At 40.9% G+C, this 25582-nt stretch overlaps 1 protein-coding gene across 16 annotated transcripts in view; it reads left to right on the top strand.

Moving 5' to 3' along the window:
• Positions 1–10201: 10201 nt before the first annotated feature.
• Positions 10202–25582, top strand: part of WNK1 (WNK lysine deficient protein kinase 1) — a 136295-nt gene continuing 120914 nt past the window's right edge. For all 16 annotated transcript variants that reach the window (XM_049694784.1, XM_049694783.1, XM_033404144.2 and 13 more), the window contains exon 1: positions 10202–11722. In XM_049694784.1, the coding sequence (XP_049550741.1) occupies positions 10967–11722 (756 nt within the window). In that variant the 5' untranslated portion in view covers positions 10202–10966. The remainder of the gene's footprint in view (positions 11723–25582) is intronic.

The raw sequence follows: 25582 nt of genomic DNA, 5'->3' as shown, positions 1-25582 counted from the left end.
AGTAAATCTGACTGTGGAGATTAATTAAGCAACATATGTTCAGTAAAATCATCATCTTAAGAGTCAGAAAGTTAACACTACATATAAAATTATGAATGTTAAAGTAGCACATATAATTTTCCTTGATCATAAATGACTAATTTTGGTAGAATTATATGCCATTTTAAAAATCTGCTTTATTGCAATGTAATCTATGTACAATTAAAATTCACCCATTTAAAGTGTACTGTTCAATGAGTTTTGAATGAATACAGTCACGTAACCACAACTAAAATCAAGACAGAAAACATTTCCTTCACTCAAAATGTTCCCTCAAGGGACTTCCCTGGCGGCCCAGCAGTTAAGACTCTGTGCTTCCACTGCAGGGGGCACGGGTTCCATCCCTGGTCGGGGAGCTAAGATCCAGAATGCCCCACAGTGCAGCCAAAAAGAAAAAAAAGAAAGAAAAAAAGTTCCCTCGTGCTCCTTTGCAGTCAATCCCCATCCCTCCTCCCACCCCCCCAACCCAGGAACAGATCTGTTTCTATAATTTTGCCTTTTCTAGATTGACATATAAATGAAATCTGTAGTCTTTTGTGTCTGGCTTCTTTCAGCTAGCATAATGCTCTTGAGATTCATCCATATTATTGTACATATCAGTAGTTTGTTTCTTTGTATTGTTCAGTAGCATTCCATTACATGGAAATACCACAGTTTACTTACCCATTCATTACCTTTTGACAGGTATTTGGTATAGTTCCAGTTTTTGGCTATCACGAATAAAATTACTCTGAAATGTCTTTGTGTGGACATACATTTCCATTTCTCTTGGGAAATACCTAGCAGTGGATTTGTTGGATTATATGGTAAGTGTATGTTCAACTTTATTAGAAAGTCACACTATTTTCCAAACTGGCTGTACCACTGTATTCCCATCAGCAACGTGTGATAGAACCAGGTGCTCTGCATCCTTGTCAACACTTGGTATTCTCTGTCTCCTTTAGTCATTCTAGTAAGTATGTGGTAATATTACACTATGGTTTTAATTTTCACTACATCAATGACTAATTATGATGCAATACATCTGTTCATGTGCCTATTTGTCATCCATTTATCTTCTTTGGTAAAGTATCTGTTCAAATCTTTTGCACACTTTTTAAAAATTGCACTATTTATCTTAATGTTGAGTTGTAAGAGTTCCCTACATATTTTGTTTACAAATATTTTTCCAGATATTTGTTTTGCAATATTTATTCTGTGGCCTTTTCATTTTTATAACATTTCTTTTAAAAAACAAATTAAAAAAAATTTTTATGAAGTCCAGTTTAACAATTTTTTCTTTATGTGCATTTTGTGTCCAAAAATTCTTTGCCTAACCCAAGATCACAATGATTTTCTCCTACGTTTTCTTCTGGAAGTTTTACAGTTTTAACTCTTATATTTAAGTGTATGACCCAACTCAAGTAAAGTTTTATGTACTATATGAGGAAAGGACTTGCCACCCAATTGTTCCAGCATTATTTGTTGTAAAGGCTACCCTTTCTCCTTTGAATTACCTTGGCACCTTTGTCTATTTGTATTTTGGCACTCACTATTCTGATCAGCTGATCATTTGTCAATCTTTAAGTCAGGACCACACTGTTTTGATGACTGCAGCTTTACAGTGAGTCTTGAAATCAGGTAGTATAAGTCTTTCAACTTTGTTCTTTTTCAAAATTGTTTCTGCTATATCAGGTCCTTTTATTTCTATGTAAATTTAGAATCAGTCTGTCAATTTTTTTTTTTTAGACTCCTCCATTATATACTGTCTTTTTTTTTTTTTTTTGGCGGTATGCGGGCCTCTCACTGTTGTGGCCTCCGGACGCGCAGGCCCAGCGGCCATGGCTCATGGGCCCAGCCGCTCCGCGGCATGTGGGATCTTCCTGGACCGGGGCACGAACCCGTGTCCCCTGCATCAGCAGGCAGGCTCTCAACCACTGTGCCACCAGGGAAGTCCCATTATATACTGTCTTAAAGTATTACGGTGGCTGTATTTTCCTAGTCTCTTTTACACGTAGGTATTGAAAAAATCAGAGCAGTTTTCTTTTCTTTTTTGGCTGCGTTGGGTCTTAGTTGCGGCACGCGGGGTCTTTCGTTGCGGCCACGGGCTGTTTTGTGGCATGCTGGCTTCTCTCTAGTTGTGGCGCAGGCTCCAGAGCACACGGGCTCTGTAGTTTGCAGCATGCAGGCTCTCTTGTTGAGGCACATGAGCTCAGTAGTTGTGGCGTGTGGGCTTACTTGCCCCACGGCATGTGGGATCTTAGTTCCCCACCAGGGGTTGAACCTGCGTCCCCTGCATTGGAAGGCAGATTCTTTACTGCTGGACCACCAGGGAAGTCCCTGTCAATTTTCATTTTTAAAAAGTCTGCTGGGATTTTGATTGAGGTTGCATTGAATCTACAGATCAATTTTGGGAGAACTGACATCTTAACACTATTGTGTGTTCTGATCGAAAACAGGATATATCTTCCCATTTATTTGTCTTTAATTTCTCTCAGTAATATTTTGTGGCTTTTAGTATATAAATCTTGTGCATAGTTTGCTAAATTTATTCCTAAGTATAGTATGTTCTTGACACTATTTTAATTAACATTAAATTTATTTATATTTTTTAAAATAAAAATTGTATATATTTTTGATGATTTGATATATATATCCATAATGAAATTATTAGTATAGTAAAGCTAATTAACATATCATCTTCTCAGATAATTACATTTTTGGATGTGATGAGTTTGCCTGAAATCTACTCTCTTAGCATATTTTCAGTGTTCAATACAGTATTATTAGGTATAGTCATCATGCCTATAATTAGATCTCTGGACTTAATCATCCTACATAACTGCAGTTTTGTACCCTTTGACCAACATCTCCTTGTTTCCCCCACTGCCACTGCCCCCCCATTCTTATTCTTTGCTTCTATGAATTCAATCATTTTTTTTTTCCCCAGATTCCATATGTAAGTGAGATCATATAATATTTGTCTTTCTCTGTGTGGCTTATTTCACTTAGCATAATGTTTTCAAGGTTCATCCATGTTGCCACAAATGGCAGGATTTTCTTTTACCTCATGGCTGAATAATATTCCATTTTGTACATATACCTCATCTTCTTTATCCATTCATCCATTGATGGACACTTAGGTTGCTTCCATGTCTTGGCTACTGTAAATAATGCTACTACGAACATGGGAGTGCACATATCTTTCCGAGTTAGTGTTTTCATTTCCTTCAAATAAATACCCAGAGGTAGAACTGCTGGATCATATAGTAGTTCTATTTTTACTTTCTTGAGGAACCTCCATGCTGTTTTCCATAGTGGCTGCACTAAGTGACGTTCCCACCAACAATGCACAAGGGTCCCCTTTTCTCCACATCCTTGCCAACACTTATTTCTTGTCTTTTTGGTGACAGTCATTCTAACTGGTGTGAGGTGTTATCTCACTGAGGTTTTGACTTGCATTTCCTTGATGATTAGTGACACAGCACTTTTTCATATACCTGTTGGCCATTTAGATGTCTTCTTCTGAAAAATATCTATTCAGGTCCTTTGCTCATTCTTAAATCAGGTTATTTGTTTTTTTGCTGTCGAGTTGTATGAGTTCCTTACATATTTTAGATATTAATCCCTTATCAGCTCTATGGTTTGCAAAAATTTTCTCCCATTCTGTAGGTTGCCTTTTCATTTTTTTGATTATTTTCTTTGCATTGCGGAAGCTTCTTAGTTTGATGTAGCCCCACTTGTTTATTTTTGCTTTTGTTGCTTGTGCTTTTGGTGTCATACCCAGGAAATCACTAGTTTCATTTAGTTGTTTGTATTTTCTTGTCTTTCACTGAATTTATGTAAGAGGATTATTCTCAATTTTGGGTCGAACCGTTCATAGATCTCCGTTACTTTGGGATCAGTCATTGGAGCTCTATTATTTTCCTGTGGTGCTAGCATGTTTACTTGATTATTTGTGATCCTTGTGGCCTCGTGTTGATGTATGTACACCTGAAGAAGCAGGCACCTCTTCTAGTCTTTACAGACTGATTTCGACAGGGACAGCCCTTCACCAGGCAGCCCATCCAGGGATTCTGGATTGCACATCTGTTGGTTATCTCCAGGCTTGCTCTGGAGCCCTTCAGCAAGCAAGTCTGGTGCCTGGGTCAACAGGTGGGCAGGCCTAGTGCCTCAGTCCATCATGGGGTGGGCCTGAAGCCTAAGTCCACTGGGTTGAGCTTGGCACTTGGATCCATGGGGCGGGTCTGGTACCTAAGGCTGTGGTGGTAGGCTGAAGACCTGAGTCCACAGAGGCAGGCCTGGTATCTAGGACTGTAATATTAGGCATCAAGCCTGGTCCCATGGGGGCTGGCCCAGTGCTGAGGTCTGCTGGGGCAGGCCGGGGCTCTGGTTCTGCTGGAGCTTGGGGCCACAGGGGTCAGTCTGGCATTGGGGTAGGCCTGGTCCTGGGGCTTTAGTAAGCTCAAGTGTTCATTTCATTCTCTTTCTCCCACTGGGAGGGTGTCTCTCTTCACACTGGGCTGCCTGGGGTTGGGGAAGGTGTGACAGAGATAATGTGAAACTGTCTTTCCTTCCCTCCTCAATGCATCTTTTCTTACTTCTTGCTCCACCCAGGTGCTCTAATCCCCACCTGGAATCCTTAGCTCTTGTGAAGGTATTTTTGCATGTGGATATTCGTTCAAATTGATGTTTCTGTGAGAGGACAGTCACTGGAAACTTGCTGAAGTCTGAAAGCCAAGCGATATATTTAAAAATTTTTAATTTTAGATTGTCCATTGCTTGTATATAGAAATGCAGTTGATTTTTGTATATTGACCTTGTATCCAGTGTCCTTGTTAAATCACTTCCTAGTTCTAGCAGTGCTATTTTTTTTTTACATTCCTTAGGCTATCTGTGAATAAAGGCACTTTTACTTCTTTCTTCATAGTCTGCATGCCTCTCATCTTTTATCCTCTCTTGTTACATTGAGCAGGACAGCCAGTACCATGTTATATAAAGTAGTGGGAGTGAATATTCTTACCTTGTCTGCCACCTTAGAGAGAAAGCATTTGTTCTTCCACCATTTAGCATGATGTTAGCTCTAGGTTTTTTGTAGATGAACTTTATCACATTGAAAAAGTTCCCTTTTATTTATAGTCAGTGGAAGGATTTTTTAAATAATGAATAATTGTTGAGTTTTGTCAAGTGATCTTTATGCATCTATTGAGATGATCATATGATTTTTTTGTTTGTTTGCTGATATGGCCAATCACACTGATTATTTTTATATTAATATTATGTTTATTATTATATCTTGAGATAAACCCAACTTGAACATGATATATTATCCTTTTTTAAAAAATATCACTGGTTTTTATTTACTAAAATTTTGTTCAGGATGTTTGTATCATGTTCATGAGAGATATTAAACTGTAATTTTCTTTTTTTTTTTTTTTTTTTGCGGTACGTGGGCCTCTCACTGCTGTGGCCTCTCCCGTTGCGGAGCACAGGCTCAGTGGCCATGGCTCACGGGCCCAGCCGCTCTGCAGCATGCGGGATCTTCCCGGACCGGGGCACGAACCCGTGCCCCCTGCATTGGCAGGCGGACTCTCAACCACTGCGTCACCAGGGAAGCCCTTTTTTCTGCCTTCTTTTGATTTAAGTATCTTTTAATGATTCAATTTTATCTCTACTATTGGCTTATTAATTATAACTTTGTTTTATAATTTTAGTGATTTAGTGTTTACTGTATATATTTTTAACTTATTATAATTTACCCTTAAATAATATTATGCCATTTCACATATAGTGTTAAGAACTTTATAATAGTATTCTTCCATTACCCTCTGTCCTTCGTGCTGTAACTGTTATCCATTTTCTTTTATATATAAAAGTAACTTATAAATTTATAAAGGTAAATTATATACAATACATTATTATTATATTTTCTTTAAATTGATATTTATCTTTTAATGTGATTTAAAAGAATGCTTTTCTATTTCCCAACAAATTTATTTTTTCCAGTGTTTCTCATTCCCTATTGAAATCCTAATTTACTAATCCATCTACTAACATTTTCTTTTCCTAAAGAACTTAAAAAACAACGACTTTTATTGTAGTGCAGGTCTGCTTGCAATGAATTCTTTCACCAAAAACACACCCAGGTTGGGTGGGGTGGTGGTGGTGAAACGCTCCAGCAGGTGTGTTTTGTAACAGCTTCCTAGGTAATGCTGATCAATCTCTTCTTGTGAGAACTTGTTACGGCCTGGAAGATGGTATGGATTCCCATATCATTTTGGTGGGTATTGCCCAGGCTTTTTCTCTGTGCATTTAAATACATATAGAAACATAATGTAAAAATATAACATATGATCTAATACCTATTATTCTGCAACTTGAGTGTTTTTACTATTTTTATGTGACCACATATATATTTACTTCCTGCTCTTCTACTGCTGCGTGGTGTTGTCAAAATTAAGTATACCATAGTTTATTTTCTTGTCAACATACATGCAGATTGTTTCACTTTTTGGTTACAAAGCTGTAGTGGACCTTCTCATTTTTCGTGCACATGCGCAAGTATTTCTCTCAGGTAGGTACCAGAAAGGGAGACTGCTGGATCAATGGCTATGCACATTGTACATTTTAACTAAGAAACTGCCCTCAGAAAAGGTGGTACTAATTTATGTTATCATTAATAGCACGAGTTTCTCCACACCCTTGCCAACACTTGATATTATAAACCCTTAAAAATTTTGCTAATTTTTTTGAAGAAAAAATATATATCTTATTTTAGCTTGCACTTCCCTAGTTACTGGATTCCAGAATTTTTTCAGTCATTTGCATTTCCCCCTGTCTCAATTGTCTTTTCCTATCTTCTCCCCCCTTTTCTATACAGGTGTCTTTTTCTCTGTGGTTTAAGGTGTTATCTATGTATTTTGGTTATTAGCCTTTTGTTATATAGGTTCTAAGTTTTTCTGCCAGCTCATCATTTGTGCTTTATTGACCAGAATTGTCAACTTTGATAACAGTCAAATGTTTTTCTTTATGACTCTTGGATTGTTCTTTGAAGTCCTTTCCTATCCCATGTTCCCCTATATTTTAAAAATTCTTACAGCTCTTTTTAAAAAAATAGCTCTTTAAACTGTGTGGATATTAATTTTGTAAATGGTGTGAGGTAGACATCTAACCTAATTTGTTTTTCAAACTAATAACTAATTGATCAAGCACTGTTTATTAATCTTTACCCCACTGACTTGAAACGCCGCCTTTCTCGTTTATGGGATGCTCATACACACATAGAACTCTAAATACACATGTTTCCGTATTCTCTCCATTATCTATGCTTATCTCAATACCATACAGATTTAATCCTATGGTTTTCCAATTTGCTTTGGTATAGGGCAAGTCTCATCCCCCTTTATTTCATTTATAATTAAAAAAGGTTTAAAAATCTATTCTTCATTGTTTAACTGTCTGATTCTCCCTTCTTCCTTGAGTTGCAAATAACAAGGAGGTAAAATAAGAAGTATCATAGACAAGACAAAAGAGCATGAGAAATGAGGGAAAAGAGACAAAAAAGGAGGAATTCTCTTAAGATGGTATTTTTTTTCTCTACACTTCAAGGTGCTACCCTATAAATTATGCCACATACAAAATAAAATAGATTTTGTGTATTCATCCACTGTCTAAATCAAAGGTATCTCTGGCTTTCATTGCTGGCCAGTTACCAATGGCAGGGACCATGTAAACATAAAATGTGAATGGATGGGAACTAGAAAGAAATATGAATCAACGTGATAAAATGAATAAGGACTAAAGTGAATTAAGAACATGGTGAGAGAGAATAAAATACTTGTATTCTTAGTATGGACCTACCCACCAGGAAGTCAAATCTCTGAGCTTAGTGCATCCATGGTGTCCTGGGTTCTTTCTCCTACCTCTTGATGTCTTATACGGGTTACAGAGAGGTCAATTCTTTACTTGAAAATTGAAGTGACAGAGAAAGGAAAAGAACTATTAGGGATATAATAGTAATGAGTAATAGAAAATACCATGCTAACTGAAAGTGGGTAAGTGTTGAAAAGGGAGCTGAACAAATAAGTGTCCATAGTAAAATATTCACATACACAGTTTAAGCTTTAAATCTAACATTGTACCTGTTTTCCTGGTGAAGCTAACATAACCCAAGTAGGAAAAGCTGTCACATGGGCAAGCCTAGTGTTAAGTCAACAGTTAATTCAATTATTTACAATGAATTTAGTTGTTCCCTGCTGAAATAACATGTCAATAGAGCATGGTGGTTGTCATGGGACTTGTGTCCAATGCAGTGTGGCCAAAGGTTCATGGCCCAGTAAGCAGGGCCAGGTAGTAATAAAGGCTTTTAATGACCATTCACACAGAAATATCCTCATTTTTTTTTATGGTGCCAAAACACGACCATTGTGATTTACTGATCTCCCTTTAACTCATCAATTTATAATTAGTTGTCTCATGTTTTAAAGTAGACTGCTTTTCCTAGTAAAGCAACAATTGTGCAAGTTCTAAGAAGCTGCCTCAAGAAGTACCATACAAATGTATTTTAAAGTCATTTCTCCCCTTGCTTTGCACCGAGTTTACGGTTGAGACAAACCACTTAATACATATACCATAATGATATTTGCCGTTACCATAGCAAACGAGTGAAGGGGATATTCTTTAAAACAATGGAACTCTAATATTTGAAGACTCTAGTGGCCCCTACTAAACTCGCATTTTAAAATGTTCATAATCTTCCACCTTCATAAAACCTGACAACCATCGGTTTTAAAGCAAACTGTTTTTGTATACCTCAAAGGGTAGCTTTTGATAAACAAAAAATTGAGAAGTAGTGTAACTATTCTACGTATCAGATGAATTGCTATGAATTGCAGAGACAAACTTCTCCAAGTGGAGCTCATGCAGCCCGTTTGGGCATTTGCTAGGAAACTAAGCGCTAAAGAATCTTACGTCCGCCTGCTTCCAACCGCTGTCCTCCCTGTGCGGCCGCACGGGCCGTGCGCTCCCGAGCGGGTGCCCAGCGGGCTCGGGGGCCCGAGACTGAGCGGAGCGCGCGCGCTCGGCGCGGTTGCGCACGTTTCAGCACTTCCCGCTCCTATCGTTGGGCTAGACTTTCAACCGCCATCTGGGTTTGGCTTCCTCCTCCGTCGGGCGCCCCCTGGTGCTCATCACCTGCACCATCTTGAGCAAAGGTCCCGGGAGCCCAAGGATGCTTTCGAGAAAGCCGCACGTCCAAAGCCGTGGTGTCAATCACACGGGTACATGCAGGCACCTCTAGAGGAAGCTGGATGCTGTTTTACTAAGCACCAAGCAAATAGGCGGACATTAAGTTTCATCCGAGTCAACTCGGCCCTCAAGTTTGTGGTAAAAGACGCAAAGATACGTTAGACCCCGTCTCTTCTTGAATCCGCCCCCTCCCGCGCGTGCTGCGCGCTTTTTCCGGGCGGAGTTCGCTGTGACCCTTGACTGCAGTGGGGCGGCCCGTTTCTTGAGAGCCAGAATATCTGTCCTGGGCTGGAGCCGAGGATGCGGCCTTAAGTGCCATGGAAGGGAGGTTCCCTAACCTATCCAATCAATGTTATGCACAAAGTCTGTCGCCCCAGGAAAGGGGTCCAGCTCCCCCGGCTCTCTGCCCACGCCCCGGCACCAACGCCGCTCCACATTAAACAGGAACAGCAGCTCTTTTTCCATCCATGGCAACCCCAAGAGCTCGCTCTCGCCTCGGCACAGCATGGTGGGAGCCTCTCCCCTTGTCCTGCCTCCCTGTCCTTTTCTTCTCCCTTCCTTCCTAACACAATTAATGCCTAAGTCATGATTTTCCTAGCTAGCGCCCACTGAAGGATGGGGCTTAGCGACTCACGGTGACGCTCCCATCCGCCTTCCAGAAGGGGAGGTTTCAGAGAGAACTACAGCTCCCGTCAGGCATCAGCCTAAGCCATCGCAGGGCATCACGGGAGTTGTAGGCGCCTTCCTCCTCTGTCCCATTCATTCCTCAAGGCGCCAACTACAAGTCCCAGTGGGTCTCGGGGCGGGCACGCCTGCGCGAGAGCCCCGCGAGCGGGGTGGGGGGTGGGGTGCCCCGTGCAGCGGGGGGCGGGGCTCGAGCGGGCTGTGTGGAGGCTTCAGACGCCCGGCGCCATTTAGCGCCGAGTTTCGCCCGCGGACGCCGCGTTTCTGTCGCGGCGTCTCTGCACCCGTCTTCGTGACAGAAGGTGCCCAACCGGGTGACTGCCCTTCTTCTCCCGGCCCTCCTCGGCCCGGAGGAGCAGCAGGCTCGGGCCCTCCCACGCCAGCCCTCCCTCCGTCAGCCCCCGGCCCCGGCCCAGAGAGGACGGGGTCCGCCCGGCCCGGGGCGGGCGGCGAGGCCCGGGGCCGGGGGCCGCTCCTCCGCGTCGCGCGTCGGCCCCTCGCGTCGGGCGATGGGCGGCCTGTGAGGCCGTCCAGCAGGGCGGGGAGGAGGAGCGGCCACCCGCCTGGCCGCGAGCCCCGGCGCGGCCTCCCCTGCTTCCGCGCCGAGCAGCCGCCGCTCGGGGGTCCGCGCGCGCCGCCGCCTCAGGGCCCAGCCCGCCCCGTGCCGCGGCGGCGGCGGGCAGCCGGGCCGCCTCCGTCTGGACTCGGTGCGGGCCGCCGCGCCGCCCCCATGACCGCGCGCCCCCGCCGCTCCAGCCCGCCCGGCAGCCGCTTGCCGCACGATGGCTGCGGGCCGTGAGGCGCCAGCCCCCGTGCCTCCGCCCCGCCGCCGCCCCCGACCAGCGCGCCTCGAGAGCCGCAGCGGCCGCCGCAACCGGGCCCGCGGCCCCGCCTCCCGCTCGGGCCGCCGAGTCAGTGCTGAGTGAGGGGCCGTCGGCCCGCAGCCTCGCCGACCCGGGCCGGCCCACTTCTTCTGCGAATTCGAGCCGCCCGCCTCGCTCCCGCTCCCGCTCCCACCATGTCTGGCGGCGCCGCCGACCAGCAGAGCAGCGCGCCGGGCTCCCTGTTCCTCTCGCCGCCGGCGCCTCCCCCCAAGAATGGCTCCAGTTCGGACTCCTCGGTGGGAGAGAAACTGGGCGCCGCGGCGGCCGACGCCGGAGCCGGCAGGACGGAGGAGTACCGGCGTCGCCGCCACACCATGGACAAGGACAGCCGGGGGGCGGCCGCGACCACCACCACCGAGCACCGCTTCTTCCGCCGCAGCGTTATCTGCGACTCCAACGCCACGGCGCTGGAGCTGCCCGGCCTCCCGCTCCCGCTGCCCCAGACGAGCGCGGCCGCGGTGGTCCCGCAACGGAGCCCCCCGGAGCCCCAGCGCGAGGAGACCCTGACCCCCGCTGCCGCCCATGTGGCCCAGCAGCCGCCCGCCGCCGCCGCCGCCCCCGGGGAGCCGGTCGCCGCGGGCCCAGCCGCCGCCTCGGCCCCGGGCAGCGCCGGCAGAGACCGCCAGGTTGCCCAGCCCGGCCACGCGGGGAGCAAAGAGGAGCCCCCGTCGTCGAGAAGTGGCAGCGGCGGCGGCAGCGCCAAGGAACCCCAGGAGGAACGGAGCCAGCAGCAGGATGACATCGAAGAGCTGGAGACCAAGGCCGTGGGAATGTCCAATGATGGCCGCTTTCTCAAGTTTGACATCGAGATCGGCAGGGGCTCCTTTAAGACGGTCTACAAAGGTCTGGACACCGAAACCACCGTGGAGGTCGCCTGGTGTGAACTGCAGGTATGCCCCACCTACTTCTTTATTTCTCGGTGGTTTGGATCCCCGATTTGGCTCGGTTCGGCCAGTTTGCCGAGTTCGCCCTTTGCATGTCTTTCTCTGATTGTTTGCTCCGAAATGGGGGGAGCCCAGCTTTTGGAAGAGAAGCCAGAATTTGGGGCATGCACCTAGGTGTTTGGGTAGGATAGGAGTTAGTATTGGTAGCCAAAGAGATGTGCTCCTAGGGAGGAGTGATGAAAGTCATCCTGATACAAACGCATTGCCTATTCGTCATTGTTTTACTCGTCTGGCAGGAAACGGAATTAGTGGGGAAGTTTTTGAGTTAGGAAAGTACAGTCTTCTTGCCTTGTGCTCCTCAGGGGGTCTGCAGTGATGAGCTGCTGGTGTGTTAGATGCGTGTTTCCGTTCCTGAGATCAGGCTGTCCTTTTAGATTAAGAACGACCTTGTTCCTGACTGACTTTCCTTTGGATGTATCTTAGTTGGTGATCACACAGGCATTTAATAAACTATAAGAAAGGCTTCCTTCTCTGGATAAATAATTTGGGACTAGAAAGTTACAGTAAGTGGTTGATACAGTTTCACCTAATGGTGCGTAAACCTTGTGATAGCTAGCAGTGATCTGACGTTGTTAATTAAAACTAGCATGTCTTCAGCCCGTTCACTATACTGTGGGTAGTACAGGAGCTTATGTAAAATTGTATATGTGCTTTGAGAGTCGTAATGTCATTATCGATGTTTTAACTTTGTTGTAAAAAGTTTTTAAGCCAGACTTTCCCAGGAGTACAAAGGAGTCACAAAGCTTCCTTTTTCACCTCTCTTGGAGGTTTTCATGGTGTAAATGAAATGGTTTTCATGGTGTGTCATCCTGGTTGACAAGGATATTCTAGGTTTAAGTAGCTGGGTTTGGGCTACTTGTTGCTTGACCTGTAGCAGCTTGATTGAATGTTGTCCTCACCTGGAAGTGAACATACATAGATTATTGGAAGAAGCAGAGTTGAACTGAATGAAAAAGCCACTTACATTATACACGAAAAATGCCAGTATCCATATTCTTCTTGCCAAGAAAATGGACCAAGCTGAATTAGGGTATGAAAGTACCTGAGTGATCTAGGAATTTATCTATTATCCATGAACTAATATGTTAACACTTAACCCTTTGAATGTCACCTTCCAAATGACCAAGGCCATATCAAGTGTGAAGGGAAATTAACATGTGGAAGGAAGTAAACTTCAAAACTGACAGGTTTTTTTGGAATGTAATTTCTTAAGTTTTATAGTTAGTGATATAGAACTTCTAAGGCACTGTGAAATAAAACCTACTCAATTTTATAGTGTTTTAGAGTTGGGAAGGTGGCAGACCTTTTTTTAAAAAAAATTGTGAAACTATAACTTTATTCTGGTTGGTCAGTCATACTCAAAAGCTTATGTCTGATTTCTTTTGGTTTACAGGAGGACACCTGTTTCTTTTTTGTACCTCAGGTGCTTATTGCTACTGATCCTGGATTTTATTCTTCTATAGTTTCATGTTTGAATAGGTGCTTTTTAACAGTTTTTTTTTTCCCTTAATTAGTTACCTTACTCTCTTAAGACTAGACCCAAGTAAATGTTGAGCACCTTATGGATGCAATGTGTGTGTTTTCCTTTTTTGTCACTTGGAATTTTCTGATAGTTTATTATCCTGAAACTAATGATACAGTGGGGAAGAAAACCTCAATTTGTCTAATGTCAGAATAAGAATTTTGTCTAAGCTTCTCAGTTTTTCCTAGAACTGATGACTTTTTAGATTTTTGTTCTCTACCTAGGCATGGTCAAGGTTAAACAAAAGAATATCTGCTATCCTTACATATAATAATGTCGCCATATTATTTTTACGTTAGTTCAGGGTTTGGCTGGAGAACCAAATGAATCCTAGTTCATTTGTTTGGTACCCTGGTTTGGAACCTTCCATATATGTCATTTGACCCTACTTCTACAATTTTTCATTTTGGTTTTTAAAATGTGATTATCTTAGCCCCAGGATCCTTTATAGCAGTAGTTGGACAGTGTTTATGATTTTTTGGCCAGAACTTTTGCCTAATAACCTATTCAGTAGGTTAATGTTTGGGTTTTTGTCTTTGGATCTAAACTGAAGGACAAGCCAAGGGATTACTAAATCACTGGGAAAAAAGGAAAGCTTTTTTTCACTAAATGTATATTTATTAATATGCATATTTTTCTGTAGGAGGACTGGAGAAATATTGTGTTCAGTTGTCGAGTTAAAAATCTTGTGTATTAAAACTGGAAGAGATCTTAGGTTATTCTGCCCAGCTGCTTATTTGATAAATAAAGAACCTGAAGTCATAGAGCAGGTAAATGACTTGCTTGGGTTGATAAAGAACGGAAATTAAACTGGTTGGGATTCTAATAATTTGAGAAATGTTAAAGCATTTGTAATACAGTAGGTGGTTAATTAGTAAATCTCAAATGAAGCTGTTCTGTTTTGACGTGGAAGTTACTGTCAGATTTTTGGAGAAATCCTATCCTGTAACCATGGCAAATTCCAGACTTCTGATTTGGGTGTTGATTTTATCACTTCAAATGGAGAAATAAATAGGCTTTTTGGGGTGGAGAATGGGTGAGTGTGGTATACAAGTCAAATTTGTTTCCATCAAGCTTATTTTTAGAGTCACAATATGCATAGTTACTTAGTAAAACAAATATTGACTCTTAATAAATAATATGTAGGTAATACTTTGATACCACAGGATTTTAAGAGATAACAGATCTTTTAAGATGAAAATTTCTTTACCTGGTTTTATTAGGTAGGCTGTGCTTTAATTTTACTTCTCTGTTGGCTTGGTCAGAAAATGTTATTGCTGGACTTTGCAGAATTTACGTTGCTTTTTTAGGAAGGGTTCTTCTTTGCTTTTTGTTTTAAAGAAACATAGCATAGTTTGCTTGAAGAAAACATGGAAATTCAAGAATGGTTGCTCTACTCTAAGCACTTTTCTCCCCATGCTACTTCTAAATACTGAGTTCACTTGATATATTGATGAGATTGTTTCCAGACCTACCTGAAAGGAGAGGTCAAATCATAAATTTTGATTAAGCTCCAAAATACTTACAGTCTATTTTCCTCTGGCTTTTCGCAAGTTAAGACTCATGTCTCATCATGAGTATATGATATTAATGTTTTATGAAAAGTTTGTCAGTGCTGCAGAAATTGGATGTGGTTCTGTGGTTAAGAAACCATAACATTTCTTTGCTATAGTTCTTAAAATAATTAATTGAACTGTATCTTCCCATTTGAATATTGAGGATTTTTCTTACCTGTATTTTTTAAATTTGTGCCACATTTCTTGTTTTTTAGGAACCTGCAGTAACTCTTAGTTTCAGGAACTGAATTTCAGGGAATAGTCTTTGGAGTTTTTCTTGTTTGTTTTTAAATTCTCCGAGTCACTGATTTTTGGAGTATGGGCAGAATTCAGGTAACTCAAGGGTAGCTGCTGTGCAAATTAAAGAATGATTGGTGACTTGTTTGAAGTAATCCTTTGTCCCTTCTAAACAGGACCGAATAGAATTAAGGACAGGATAATTTGGGGTAGGTAAGATTTAATTTAAAATATATGTAGATTTATTGCATATATTTTAAATTATTATGATTTATTGAAAAAGAATTACATTTAGGTTGATTTTTTTTTTTAATGATATAGTTAGTTCTTAAGTCTTAAGAGCTTAAATGTTTTCCTTTTCTCTTATTTACCTTTAATATCACAGTTGTTTCTAGTGTAAGAACTTGGAAAGAGAGATTTTCTTTTGGGTTTTTTTTTTTTTTTTTTTTTTTTGCGTTACGCCGGCCTCTCACTGTTGTGGCCTCTCCCATTGCGGATCACAGGCTCCAGATGCGCAGGCTCAGTGGCCATGGCTCACGGGCCCAGCCGCTCTGCGGCATGTGGGATCTTCCCGGACCGGGGCACGAACTCGTGTCCCCTGCATCAGCAGGCGGACTCTCAACCACTGTGCCACCAGGGAAGCCCTTTTGATTTGTTTTTGATGACCATTTTTTAAATATAGATTGATTGATTGATTGATTGATGGCTGCGTTGGGTTTTCATTGCTGCACATTGGCTTTCTCTGGTTGCAGTGATCAGGGACTGCTCTTTGTTTTGGTGCGGTGGCTTCTCTTGTTGCAGAGCACGGGCTCTAGGCACGTGGGCTTCAGTAGTTGTGGCTCACAGGCTCAGTAGTTGTGGTTCATGGGCTCTAGAGCACCGGCTCAGTAGTTGTGGCTCATGGGCTCTAGAGCGCAGGCTCAGTAGTTGTGGCATACGGGCTTAGCTGCTCTGTGGCATGTGGGATCTTCCCAGACCAGGGCTTGAACCTGAGTCCCCTGCATTGGCAGGCAGATTCTTAACGACTGCGCCACCAGGGATGCCCAAGAGATTGTTTCTGTGTAAAACAAATTGGGAATCTTTTGTTGCCTGGTGACTCAGTTCACTCTTTGACATTTGGATGCTAGTGCAAGATCCTGGTCATTTGAAAGTCACCCTAGTTATTAATCCCTGTGGAAACGTTCATCTAAAACGGGGCTCTCATTTTCAGAAGTCATCTTAAACCTGTTATTTGTGTTTTCTGGTAACTTCTAAATTTTTTAGATAAAGCTGTAAAAACAGCAAGAGTGGTTATGTTCCAATTAAAATTTCTGAAAATGTTCATATACTAGGGAAAAATTCACTATAATTAGTTATCAGGTTTTGCTGTACCAGTTCTTTATATTTACTTATTGTTAGCATCTTGCATTTTGCTTGGTCCCGTGTTTAAAATAAGTCAATCAAGTGTGCAGGAATAGGTGAGACTTAGCATGACCTGAATTTGGAGAAGGCACTATTTTTCTGCAGTATAACACAGTGATTAAGAACTTAAAATGCCTGACTTTCAATTCAGATCCTGGCTCAGCTAATGATTGTGTAACCTTGGGTAAACTTCTGTGCTAGTTTATTATCTGTAAAATGGACTGTAATAAGAGCACTTATTTTACAGAGTTGTTGTGATGATTAAATGAATTAGTATATATAAAAAACATTTAGGACAGAGCCTGGCACGTAAATATTAACTGTGATGATGCAGCATCTTTTTAGGCTATCTTTGAGGGTACTGATGAAATTTTTGATTTGTTTACATTTATGCTTGAAAAATGTAGCAGAACTCTTACTTTGGCTACCATACTTATCGGAGAAATGTTGGAGTTGAACATGGTGTCATCAGTGTTTTCAAATCCCTTAGCTTTAGCTGTCCTCTGACTAACTTTCTAATTTCATGACCTGTCACCTTCCCAAATGGCAGCCTTTCTGAATTACTAGTTTCCCGAATTTACTAGGATCTTTCCTCTTGGGATCATTCTTATACTTTTCTTCACATTGATTAAAAATCATGTACATTCTTTGTCTACTCCACTGATCTTTGGGGTTTTTGAAGATATAAGTATCGATAGATGCTCAATATACTTTGATAAATATTAAGTTTTTTCTGTTATTAGAAATAGTTGTAGATCTCGGGGTTGTTTCATCCATATTCCTTGCCTTTCATTGGTCCACAGCAGATTTGTATTTGGAGATTGACTCTGGTATAATACAACACTGTATAACGGAAACCGACTCAAGGGCAGAAAACTTTGTTACCCAATTACCTGACCCTGAGTAAGGAACTTAATCTGTAACACTGATTTATTAGTAACACGTCTTACTGACTTCACAGGATTGTTGAGAAGCAACTGAAATACTATGTGAAGGTACTTTGAAAAATGTAAACGATGATTCTTTTAAAAAAATCCATTTTGAAGGCTCTAAGTTATTACTTGTTACAAATTAATTATTTTAAACTTCTTAGTTAAAGTTGGGTTTTAGGAGCTTTTTGTTCTGTCAGTTTAGGGATTTTATTATATCTTAAGGAGGGGAGTAGTTTTTCAGACTGAAGAGAAATTGCCAGAGCTTTTCTTAAGAGTGTTTTTATTTGGAAGAGGACTATGCCTTTGACAGGTGGCAGGCTTAATTTTGTGTGTGGCTTTAAAAAGATTGGTTATTGATATGTTCTGCAGAAGAGGAGAAACTTTAGTATTTGCTTGGTTTTGTGGTTGACTTAATTGATTGTATAATGTCCACCTTAATTTGTATTAATTTAGACTTTTCAGGTGGGCGTTCATAAAGAATTTAGTTTTTGATGTTGTGACTTGAGTCTTGGCATTACAAGATTGACATATTAAATGTGCTGTGCTACATTAATGTGCTTAATGATTTTTAGAAAAGAATCATCAGATAAGCTGTTTGTCACCACAAGCAAATACAGTTTTCCCTGGAATTTAAGAAATCTTAAGAAACGTAAGAGTTTAAGAATAATTTAAGAAAGTGTTTGGAAATCTACTTGGTATAATCGTCATATTCGGGTTAGTTAAGTAAAACCACTGTTTCTGTAGATGCCTTTTGTGCAGGCAGGGTTCAGCTTCTCAGTGACATTATGTACATGGTGAATGGTTTTGTGTTAATCAAACACTAATATATAAACCAAACAGTGAGAGGTGAAGCGAATTAGTGAATCAAATAATTATTGATGTACACATTTCCTCTATTAGTCGATAGAAGTAAACAGGTTGTTTGGGATAATGATAGGATCATCTTCATGGCTAATAGTTTTGAGCTAAATAACATGATATGCAGTCGCCCTCCATATCTGCAGGTTCCGCATCCACAGGTTCAACCAACTGTAGATAGAAAATATTCAGGAAAAAGAAATGCCAGAAAGTTCCAAAAAGCAAAAGTTGAATTTGCTGCACTTGTAGCAACTGTGTGCATAGCACTTACATCGTGTTCACAACTATTTATATTAGCATTCACATTGTGTTAGGTATTATAAATAATCTAGAGATGATTTAAAGTATACAGGAGGATGTGTATAAGTTATATGCAAACACAGCACTGTTTTATAGAAGGGACTTGAGTGTCCGTGGATTTTGGTATCCATGGGGTGGGGGTTGGAGAGCATCCCTGGAACTAGTCCCTGGTGGACACTGAGGGATGACTGTATTCATCTCTTTGTGGATATCCTTTTTACTTGGACTGGTAGATCATTGTGGATTAAGGTAAGTTTGGGAAATACAGCATATCATCTCTTTAACATGCTGAAGAGTTCCTAGACATTATCATATTTACATGCTCTTCCAACTGTCCTCACACCCTTCCCACACAAATGCTCAACTGTAGGTGCTGGAGAGAATTTTAAGCAGAGAAGTTAATTGGCAGATTTGCGTAGTAGTAATTGTGGAGAATGGATTTAAGGAGTACGAGGGATGTGTAGAGTTTAGTTTTATGTGTGGGTATGAGATTTCTAGGGCCTGAACTAGGACAGTAATAGAGGAGTGGAATCTTTAAATATTTAGTAGATAAAATATGCAGAGTTTAGTGATTAAGTGGAGTTTGGAGGAAAAATGACGCATGGGTAAGAGGGTGGGTGGGGATAGTGATGGTTCTGTCAACTGAGGGAGGGCATAAGAAAGGAGTTTTGTTTTTTTGAGAGGGGAAGGGGTATGAAGATGTATTCAGTTTGACATGTTGACTTTGAGATACTTGTGAAACCTCCAGGAAGTTCAGCCAGGCTGTTGGATACATTCATGAAACTCAAATAATGGGTCTGAGGTAGAAATAGAGGCTGTTTATATTAGTCATAGCTGAAATAATGGAAGTAAATGGAATCATCTAAGGAGAGGATATATATGAAGAGAGAAGTAGAGGAAGAGACAGGGGAGAATAATGGGCCTAGGGCAAAATGGGAATAATTATAATATAAATGGGAATAAATATAATATAAATATAATAATAATAATTGATGGATGGGCAAAGGAAAAAGGAGCCCAGGGGTTAGGCTAAGTAGAACACTAGGAGAATGGCAATATCAAGGGAATAAAATTCCAGGAAGGAATATAGCAGAGAAGTCCAATTGGCATAGTAGTAGTTGTGGATAATGGATGTTAGAAGGCATAGAAAAAAAGTGTAGAGATTAGTTTAGGCAGTTGAAGTTGTTTATTGCATTTGGCTATTAAGTCATTAACCAGCAACATTCAAGATTATCTACATGAGAGGGGAGGTTGCATAAGGGAGGAGCGCATAAGTAGATGTATAAGTCTCTGCTAATATCCTAGATTTCTGGGCTGGTCACTGTCACTAAATTTCTCTATCTATAAAGCCTTAGGTGGCTATTTAAATTTAAATTAATTAAAATGAAATAAAAACTTTAAACTTAATCCTTCAGTTGTACTGGCCACATTTCAAGTGGTCAGAAGCCATGTGTGGCTACCATACTGGATGGCACATATAGAACATTTCCATCATGGCAGAAGGTTCTGTTGGAATGTGCTGTATCTAGATCGTGTGTTAAGTTGTGCTTTAAAAAAGAAATAGCTTTATTGAGATATAATTCACACCACAAAGAACATACAGTGTGGTGGTGCTTTTATAACTGAAGTGTTAAATATTTTTAAAAAATGTATTCTCTATTAATAATAAAATAGTACTTCCTTTTTTGGAAAAGATATACAAAGGATGTTATCACAAACTCACATATACATGCAGAATTAACAAAAATTAACATTATGTCACATTTGCTCCAGATATTTGGTGATCTTAACAGTTTCAGAAGAGTGGAAACTTTGCAGTGGGTTTAAAGAGTGGCGGAGGGAGGTTAAGAAGTAGAGACAAAAATAGTAGGCCATTTCTTTAGACAAGTTTGAACAAATACGGGGCAAGAAAGATTAGGTAAGTAGAAGGCGTGATCAAGGATGACGTGGATAGATAGATGATCAAGGAAAGGTCTAAAAAGTTGAAGCATTGAAATATAATATTTTGTCTGCTTTCTCTGCTTCAGTATCTATCGTAAGTGTCTATTCTAAGCCAGTTACTGTTTTAGTTTTGGTTATTCTTTATGAATGGTTAAATTCAATCTAAAGAGTTTTCATACTTCATATGCCATTTATCAACTAGTTTCCAGAATACTCAGTCGTTGGGAGTGATGTGCTGATTCTTAAACAGTTTGTTTCTCTCCTGGCATTAATGCTACCTTTGCGTATTAGTCCTGTGATACATACTTTATTAGTGGAGCATCTAAAATGACCATCTTTGTGTGTCACTTGAGGAAACAGATCTCCATTACGAGAAAGATTCTTAATTATTATGTTGTTTCTAGGATGTGGTCAAAGTGGACTTGTTTTACAACAAAAAGCCTAAAAACTGCATATACTTTCTTCAGCCCTTGTCTTTTTTTTAAATTTGTTTATTTTATTTATTTATTATTTTTGGCTGCGTTGGTTCTTCGTTGCTGTGCGCAGGCTTTCTCTAGTTGAGGCGAGTGGGGACTGCTCTTCGTTGCGGTGTGCGGGCTTCTCATTGCAGTGGCTTCTCTTGTTGCAGAGCACGGGCTCTAGGCGTGAGGGCTTCAGCAGTTGTGGCTCGCGGGCTTCAGTAGTTGTGGCTCGCGGGCTCTAAAGCGCAGGCTCAGTAGTTGTGGCACACAGGCTTACTTGCTCCACGGCATGTGGGATCTTCCTGGACCAGGGCTTGAACCCACGTCCCCTGCAATGGCAGGCGGATTCTTAACCACTGCGCCACCAGGGAAGCCCTAGCCCTTGTCTTTTTGAAGAGTGTTCCTTGCTAATTAATCTGAAAAGTATTAATAATTACTAATACTTACCTACCTAATAGGACTTTTTTTTTCTTGTGACAGGCACAGTACTATGCCCATATCATATTTTTTGTTATTTTCACAACAACAGTACAAGGCAGATATGTTCTTACTTTTATATTTGGGGAAGCTAACTCAGGTTTAATAACTTGTTTAAGATCACATGGCCTATCTGAGTCCTTGTTTTTTCCACTGCAAAATACTTCAGTTAAACCAGGAAGAAGTTTGAGTTCTAGTGGAATTCTAAGTCCTTTTGCTCTGTTTAGCAATTATAATTTGTCGTTGAGCAACATGTACCTTTTATACTTTGAGTTCATGAAATAACTCTCCACTTCAGTGGCCTTTTAGCTAGTGTACATATATAGATGCTATAAGGAGGGAGATGGCGTGTTTGTTTTATTAACTTTTTGGTGTGTCCAAGGTTTTTTAGATGTTATTTACATTGGTTATTTACATTGGATATAGAATGTTCAGTTTATTTATTTTTATTAGTTTTATTTATTTGGCCACTCAACATGCGGGATCCTAGTTCCCCGACCAGGGATGGAACCCGCGCCCCCTGCAGTGGAAGCGTGAAGTCTTAACCACCGGACCACCAGGGAGGTCCCTAGAACGTTCTGTTCAGACTTAAATCTTTAAGGAGAAGGAATATTATTTCTAGTGTTCTATGTGTATCAAATTTCTACCTAATAGAGACAAATTGAATGGTTATAGTGTTAGTGGGATTTTGGTCAGTGGTCTTTAGATGACTTCTGTGTATACAGATTGTTCATATTCAAGTTTTACATTGTTAGTAATAATTAATTGGACTTACAAATTCCTAAAATTGTATCAATGCTACCTTTTACTCACCAGGAAAGCAGACTTAAGGATATTGGATCTACAATGAATAGATCAACATGTTAATTGCTATAATTTCCATAGGACTTAGTTTTATTTACTTTGGAGATTGAGGTTATAGTTTGTAGCTTTAGTTCTTTTTTTTTTTTTGTAGCTTTAGTTCTTGATACTGACAGTATGAATTGACTTTTTTCCCTGATTTTTTTTTTTTTTAATCTTACCTCTTTTTCCTTCTCTTCACTGTTTACTTTGACATTTTATATATACTATTGGGAAGTATTTGCCTCTCTTGTTTCTATGAACTCCAAATAGAAATCTTGTATAAATTACATAATTATGTTTTGAAATCCTCTGGAATGTTTAATTTATTCAGCATTGTTATGGAAATAAGATGTTATCTCATCTCCAGTAAGATTTCCTGGTAAGTTAAATTTTCTTCTCCAAGTAACAAGACTTTGTATTAAGTTTGGTAATACTCTTAAAGTGCATTAGTGGTATTTGCTTATATACCTACCCACCAGCACAGAATAATAAGCATATCAACCCATAGGCCTGGATTCCTGGATATTCTTTAGGCTAAAATGGTTCTTTGAAGTCAGACAATCCTATACCATTACACCAGGGGTAACGATACTTAAGGCACACAAGATGTCACCTCAAAATATGACAGATTTACAGAATATTACTGTTGTGGTTAGAGTAGCTGGGCCTCTAAGGGTTTTCAGCTTCAGCTACACACTGTGCAAATCACCCCTCCCTCTTTCATCCCCAGGCATAGGGTTAGATTTTCATTCTCCTTTATTTCAAGGTAAGTTGCGTCATTGTGTATGTATAACATGGGGGAAACTTTGCTGCCAGTGGACCTCATTCAGGGCCATTTAAGTGAATCAGAGAATTTCTAATAACAGTACACTTAAAAGGGAACGCCTTGGAGTCTTAGTTGCTTACCACAACACTTTCTGGCCTTTTTTTGCATACTTTCTACACACTTTATCTTATTTCAGGACTATTTAATATTACTCATAGGGATAGCTTTTATCAAGTCAGAATAGAGTCTACTGTGCACCCTTTCTCTTGGTCCAGAGAATTTGCTTCAGTTACCAACTGAGAAGGTCCACTCAAGTGGTTCTTTCAGAAAAATGATGATGACTCCAAGGTACATTGCTCTTTTTTGCCTGGACAAAAAAAAAAAAAAAAAAAAAACACCAGAAAATTTTAAACATTAGACTCTCAATTTAAATATTGGTTCTGCCTAACCAAGCACTCTACTACATAGAGGTGCTAGTTTAGATTTTACTTTCCGTGAACAAACTGTGTTGCATTTGTACCAGTAGTTTCTTATGTCTCTACAGATTTTTTTTTTCTCTTGGACATAAGTGGAGAGGGGAGCGTTAGGGATATGTTGCTGGTGAGCATCTTCTGGCTAAAGCATAGCTTTGATTTCTGTGCTGAGAATCTTGACTGTTTTCCATTCCTCTTATAAGGACAGAAGTGAAACTGCCATACTTCCCAATAATACCACCCTTCCAGGCTTTCATAGATCTTACTGAGTATTCACTTGGTTTGAATACCTTATTAGCTTAGTATTTTAAACATCTATCATCCTTACCCTCTACAGTGACTAAAGATGACTTCTTTAACAACCAGTACTTAACTAAATGTTACACAATATAATTTTTTCCCTCTTCACATGATGGACAGATATAGTAATACTTTTAAAAAAACTTTTTACTGTGAAATACATTCAGACATAGCAGTTGTCCCACATCTGGCCAGAAGCTGCTTCCTGTGTCCTTTTAATTAACATGATCTTATCATTTTTTGATAATAATCTTACTTTTTGTACAAGATATTCCAGGTTCTTCTTCCTCTTTCTGCATCCCAGCAGTGGACCAGCCATTTCTCCAAGGAGCCTGGTTCCTTTTATGGTAGAACAGAATTCAGAAAATGAGATCTGGGGGTCAAGTGTGCACAAGGCTCCTGGGGCATCACTGTTTCCAGACTCTTCTAGTGAAGAGTTAGGAAATATTTATGTGTATGCATGTGTTTTTGCCTCTGTGTGTGTGTATACATCTATATCTATTGAAAACCATGAGTTCACGTTGATATCTCTAATGCTTATTCAACACAGAGTTCATTCTAGCTTTCCCCTTTTCCATATATGTACACCCCACTTCTCTGAGAGTGACAGACTTGCTTCTCATTATCCTAAATGTATGTATGAATTGGCATAGTCTAGAAATAATTTATGTGATTTTTACCCCTGATTCCTGGCAGAGCTCCTAAATGCCTTGGAAGTTCCAGAGGGATGGGAGTATCTTTTGCTCTAATGAGGTGACTCTTGACTGGCTGGCCCTTAGATGGCTTCAGGGTAGGAGCTGGTCACCAGAAAGACCCTGCCATGATTAGAGGGTTGGAGCTTTCAGCATTATTCCCACCTCCACCTCTGTGGGAGGAGGGGAAGAGGAGCTGGAGATTGAGCTACTCACTGATGGCCAGTGATTTACTCAACCAAGCATATGTAGTAAAACCTCCATAAAACCCCCTAATCAACAGGGTTTAGAGAGCTTCTGGGTTCATTAACACTTCAAGGTGCTAGGAGGGGGTACATCAGAGAGGGAGGGCATGGAAGCTCTGTGGCCCTCCTCCTCCTATACCTTGCCCTATGCATCTCTTCCATTTGGCTGTTCCTGAGTTCTTTGAGCCACTCTGGCAAGTTGTCAAACCTGAGGAGGGGGTCATGGAAACCCCGGATTTATTGTTCGTTGGTCAGAAGTATAGGTGGCAACCTGGGACTTGCAAGCATCTGAAGTGGAGACACTGTTGTAGGACTGAGCCCTTAATCTGCGGAGTCCATGCTTACTCCAGGTGGTTAGTGTCAGAAATGAATTGAATCCGTAGGACACCCAGTTGGGGACCAGAGAGCTGAAAAATTTGTTGGTGGCATGAAAAACACCATGCCATTGGTGTCAGGGTGTTGAGAGTACAGACAGTTCAGAGTAGCTCCTCTGGGCTGGTGTCCCTCAGGCACCCTTCTCACTGCAGTGGGGCTACCATCCCTTCTCCCTCTAACATCTTCTCTGGCGGCAGTAATCTTTTTTTTTTTTTGAATTTTATTAAATTATTTTTTATACAGCAGGTTCTTATTAGTCATCCATTTTATACATATTAGCGTATATATGTCAATCCCAATCTCCCAGTTCATCCCACCCCCACCACTTTCCCCCCTTGGTGTCCATACATTTGTTCTCTACATCTTGGCAGCATTACTCTTTTAAAATTAATTTACTTTCTGTCCTTTTACATTCTCTCTGCTGCTG

This window comes from Orcinus orca, chromosome 11, assembly GCF_937001465.1.
Source record: "Orcinus orca chromosome 11, mOrcOrc1.1, whole genome shotgun sequence".
Taxonomy (NCBI): domain Eukaryota; kingdom Metazoa; phylum Chordata; class Mammalia; order Artiodactyla; family Delphinidae; genus Orcinus; species Orcinus orca.
The sequence above is the reverse complement of the archived record's forward strand: the minus strand, read 5'-3'. Positions and strand labels throughout refer to the sequence as shown.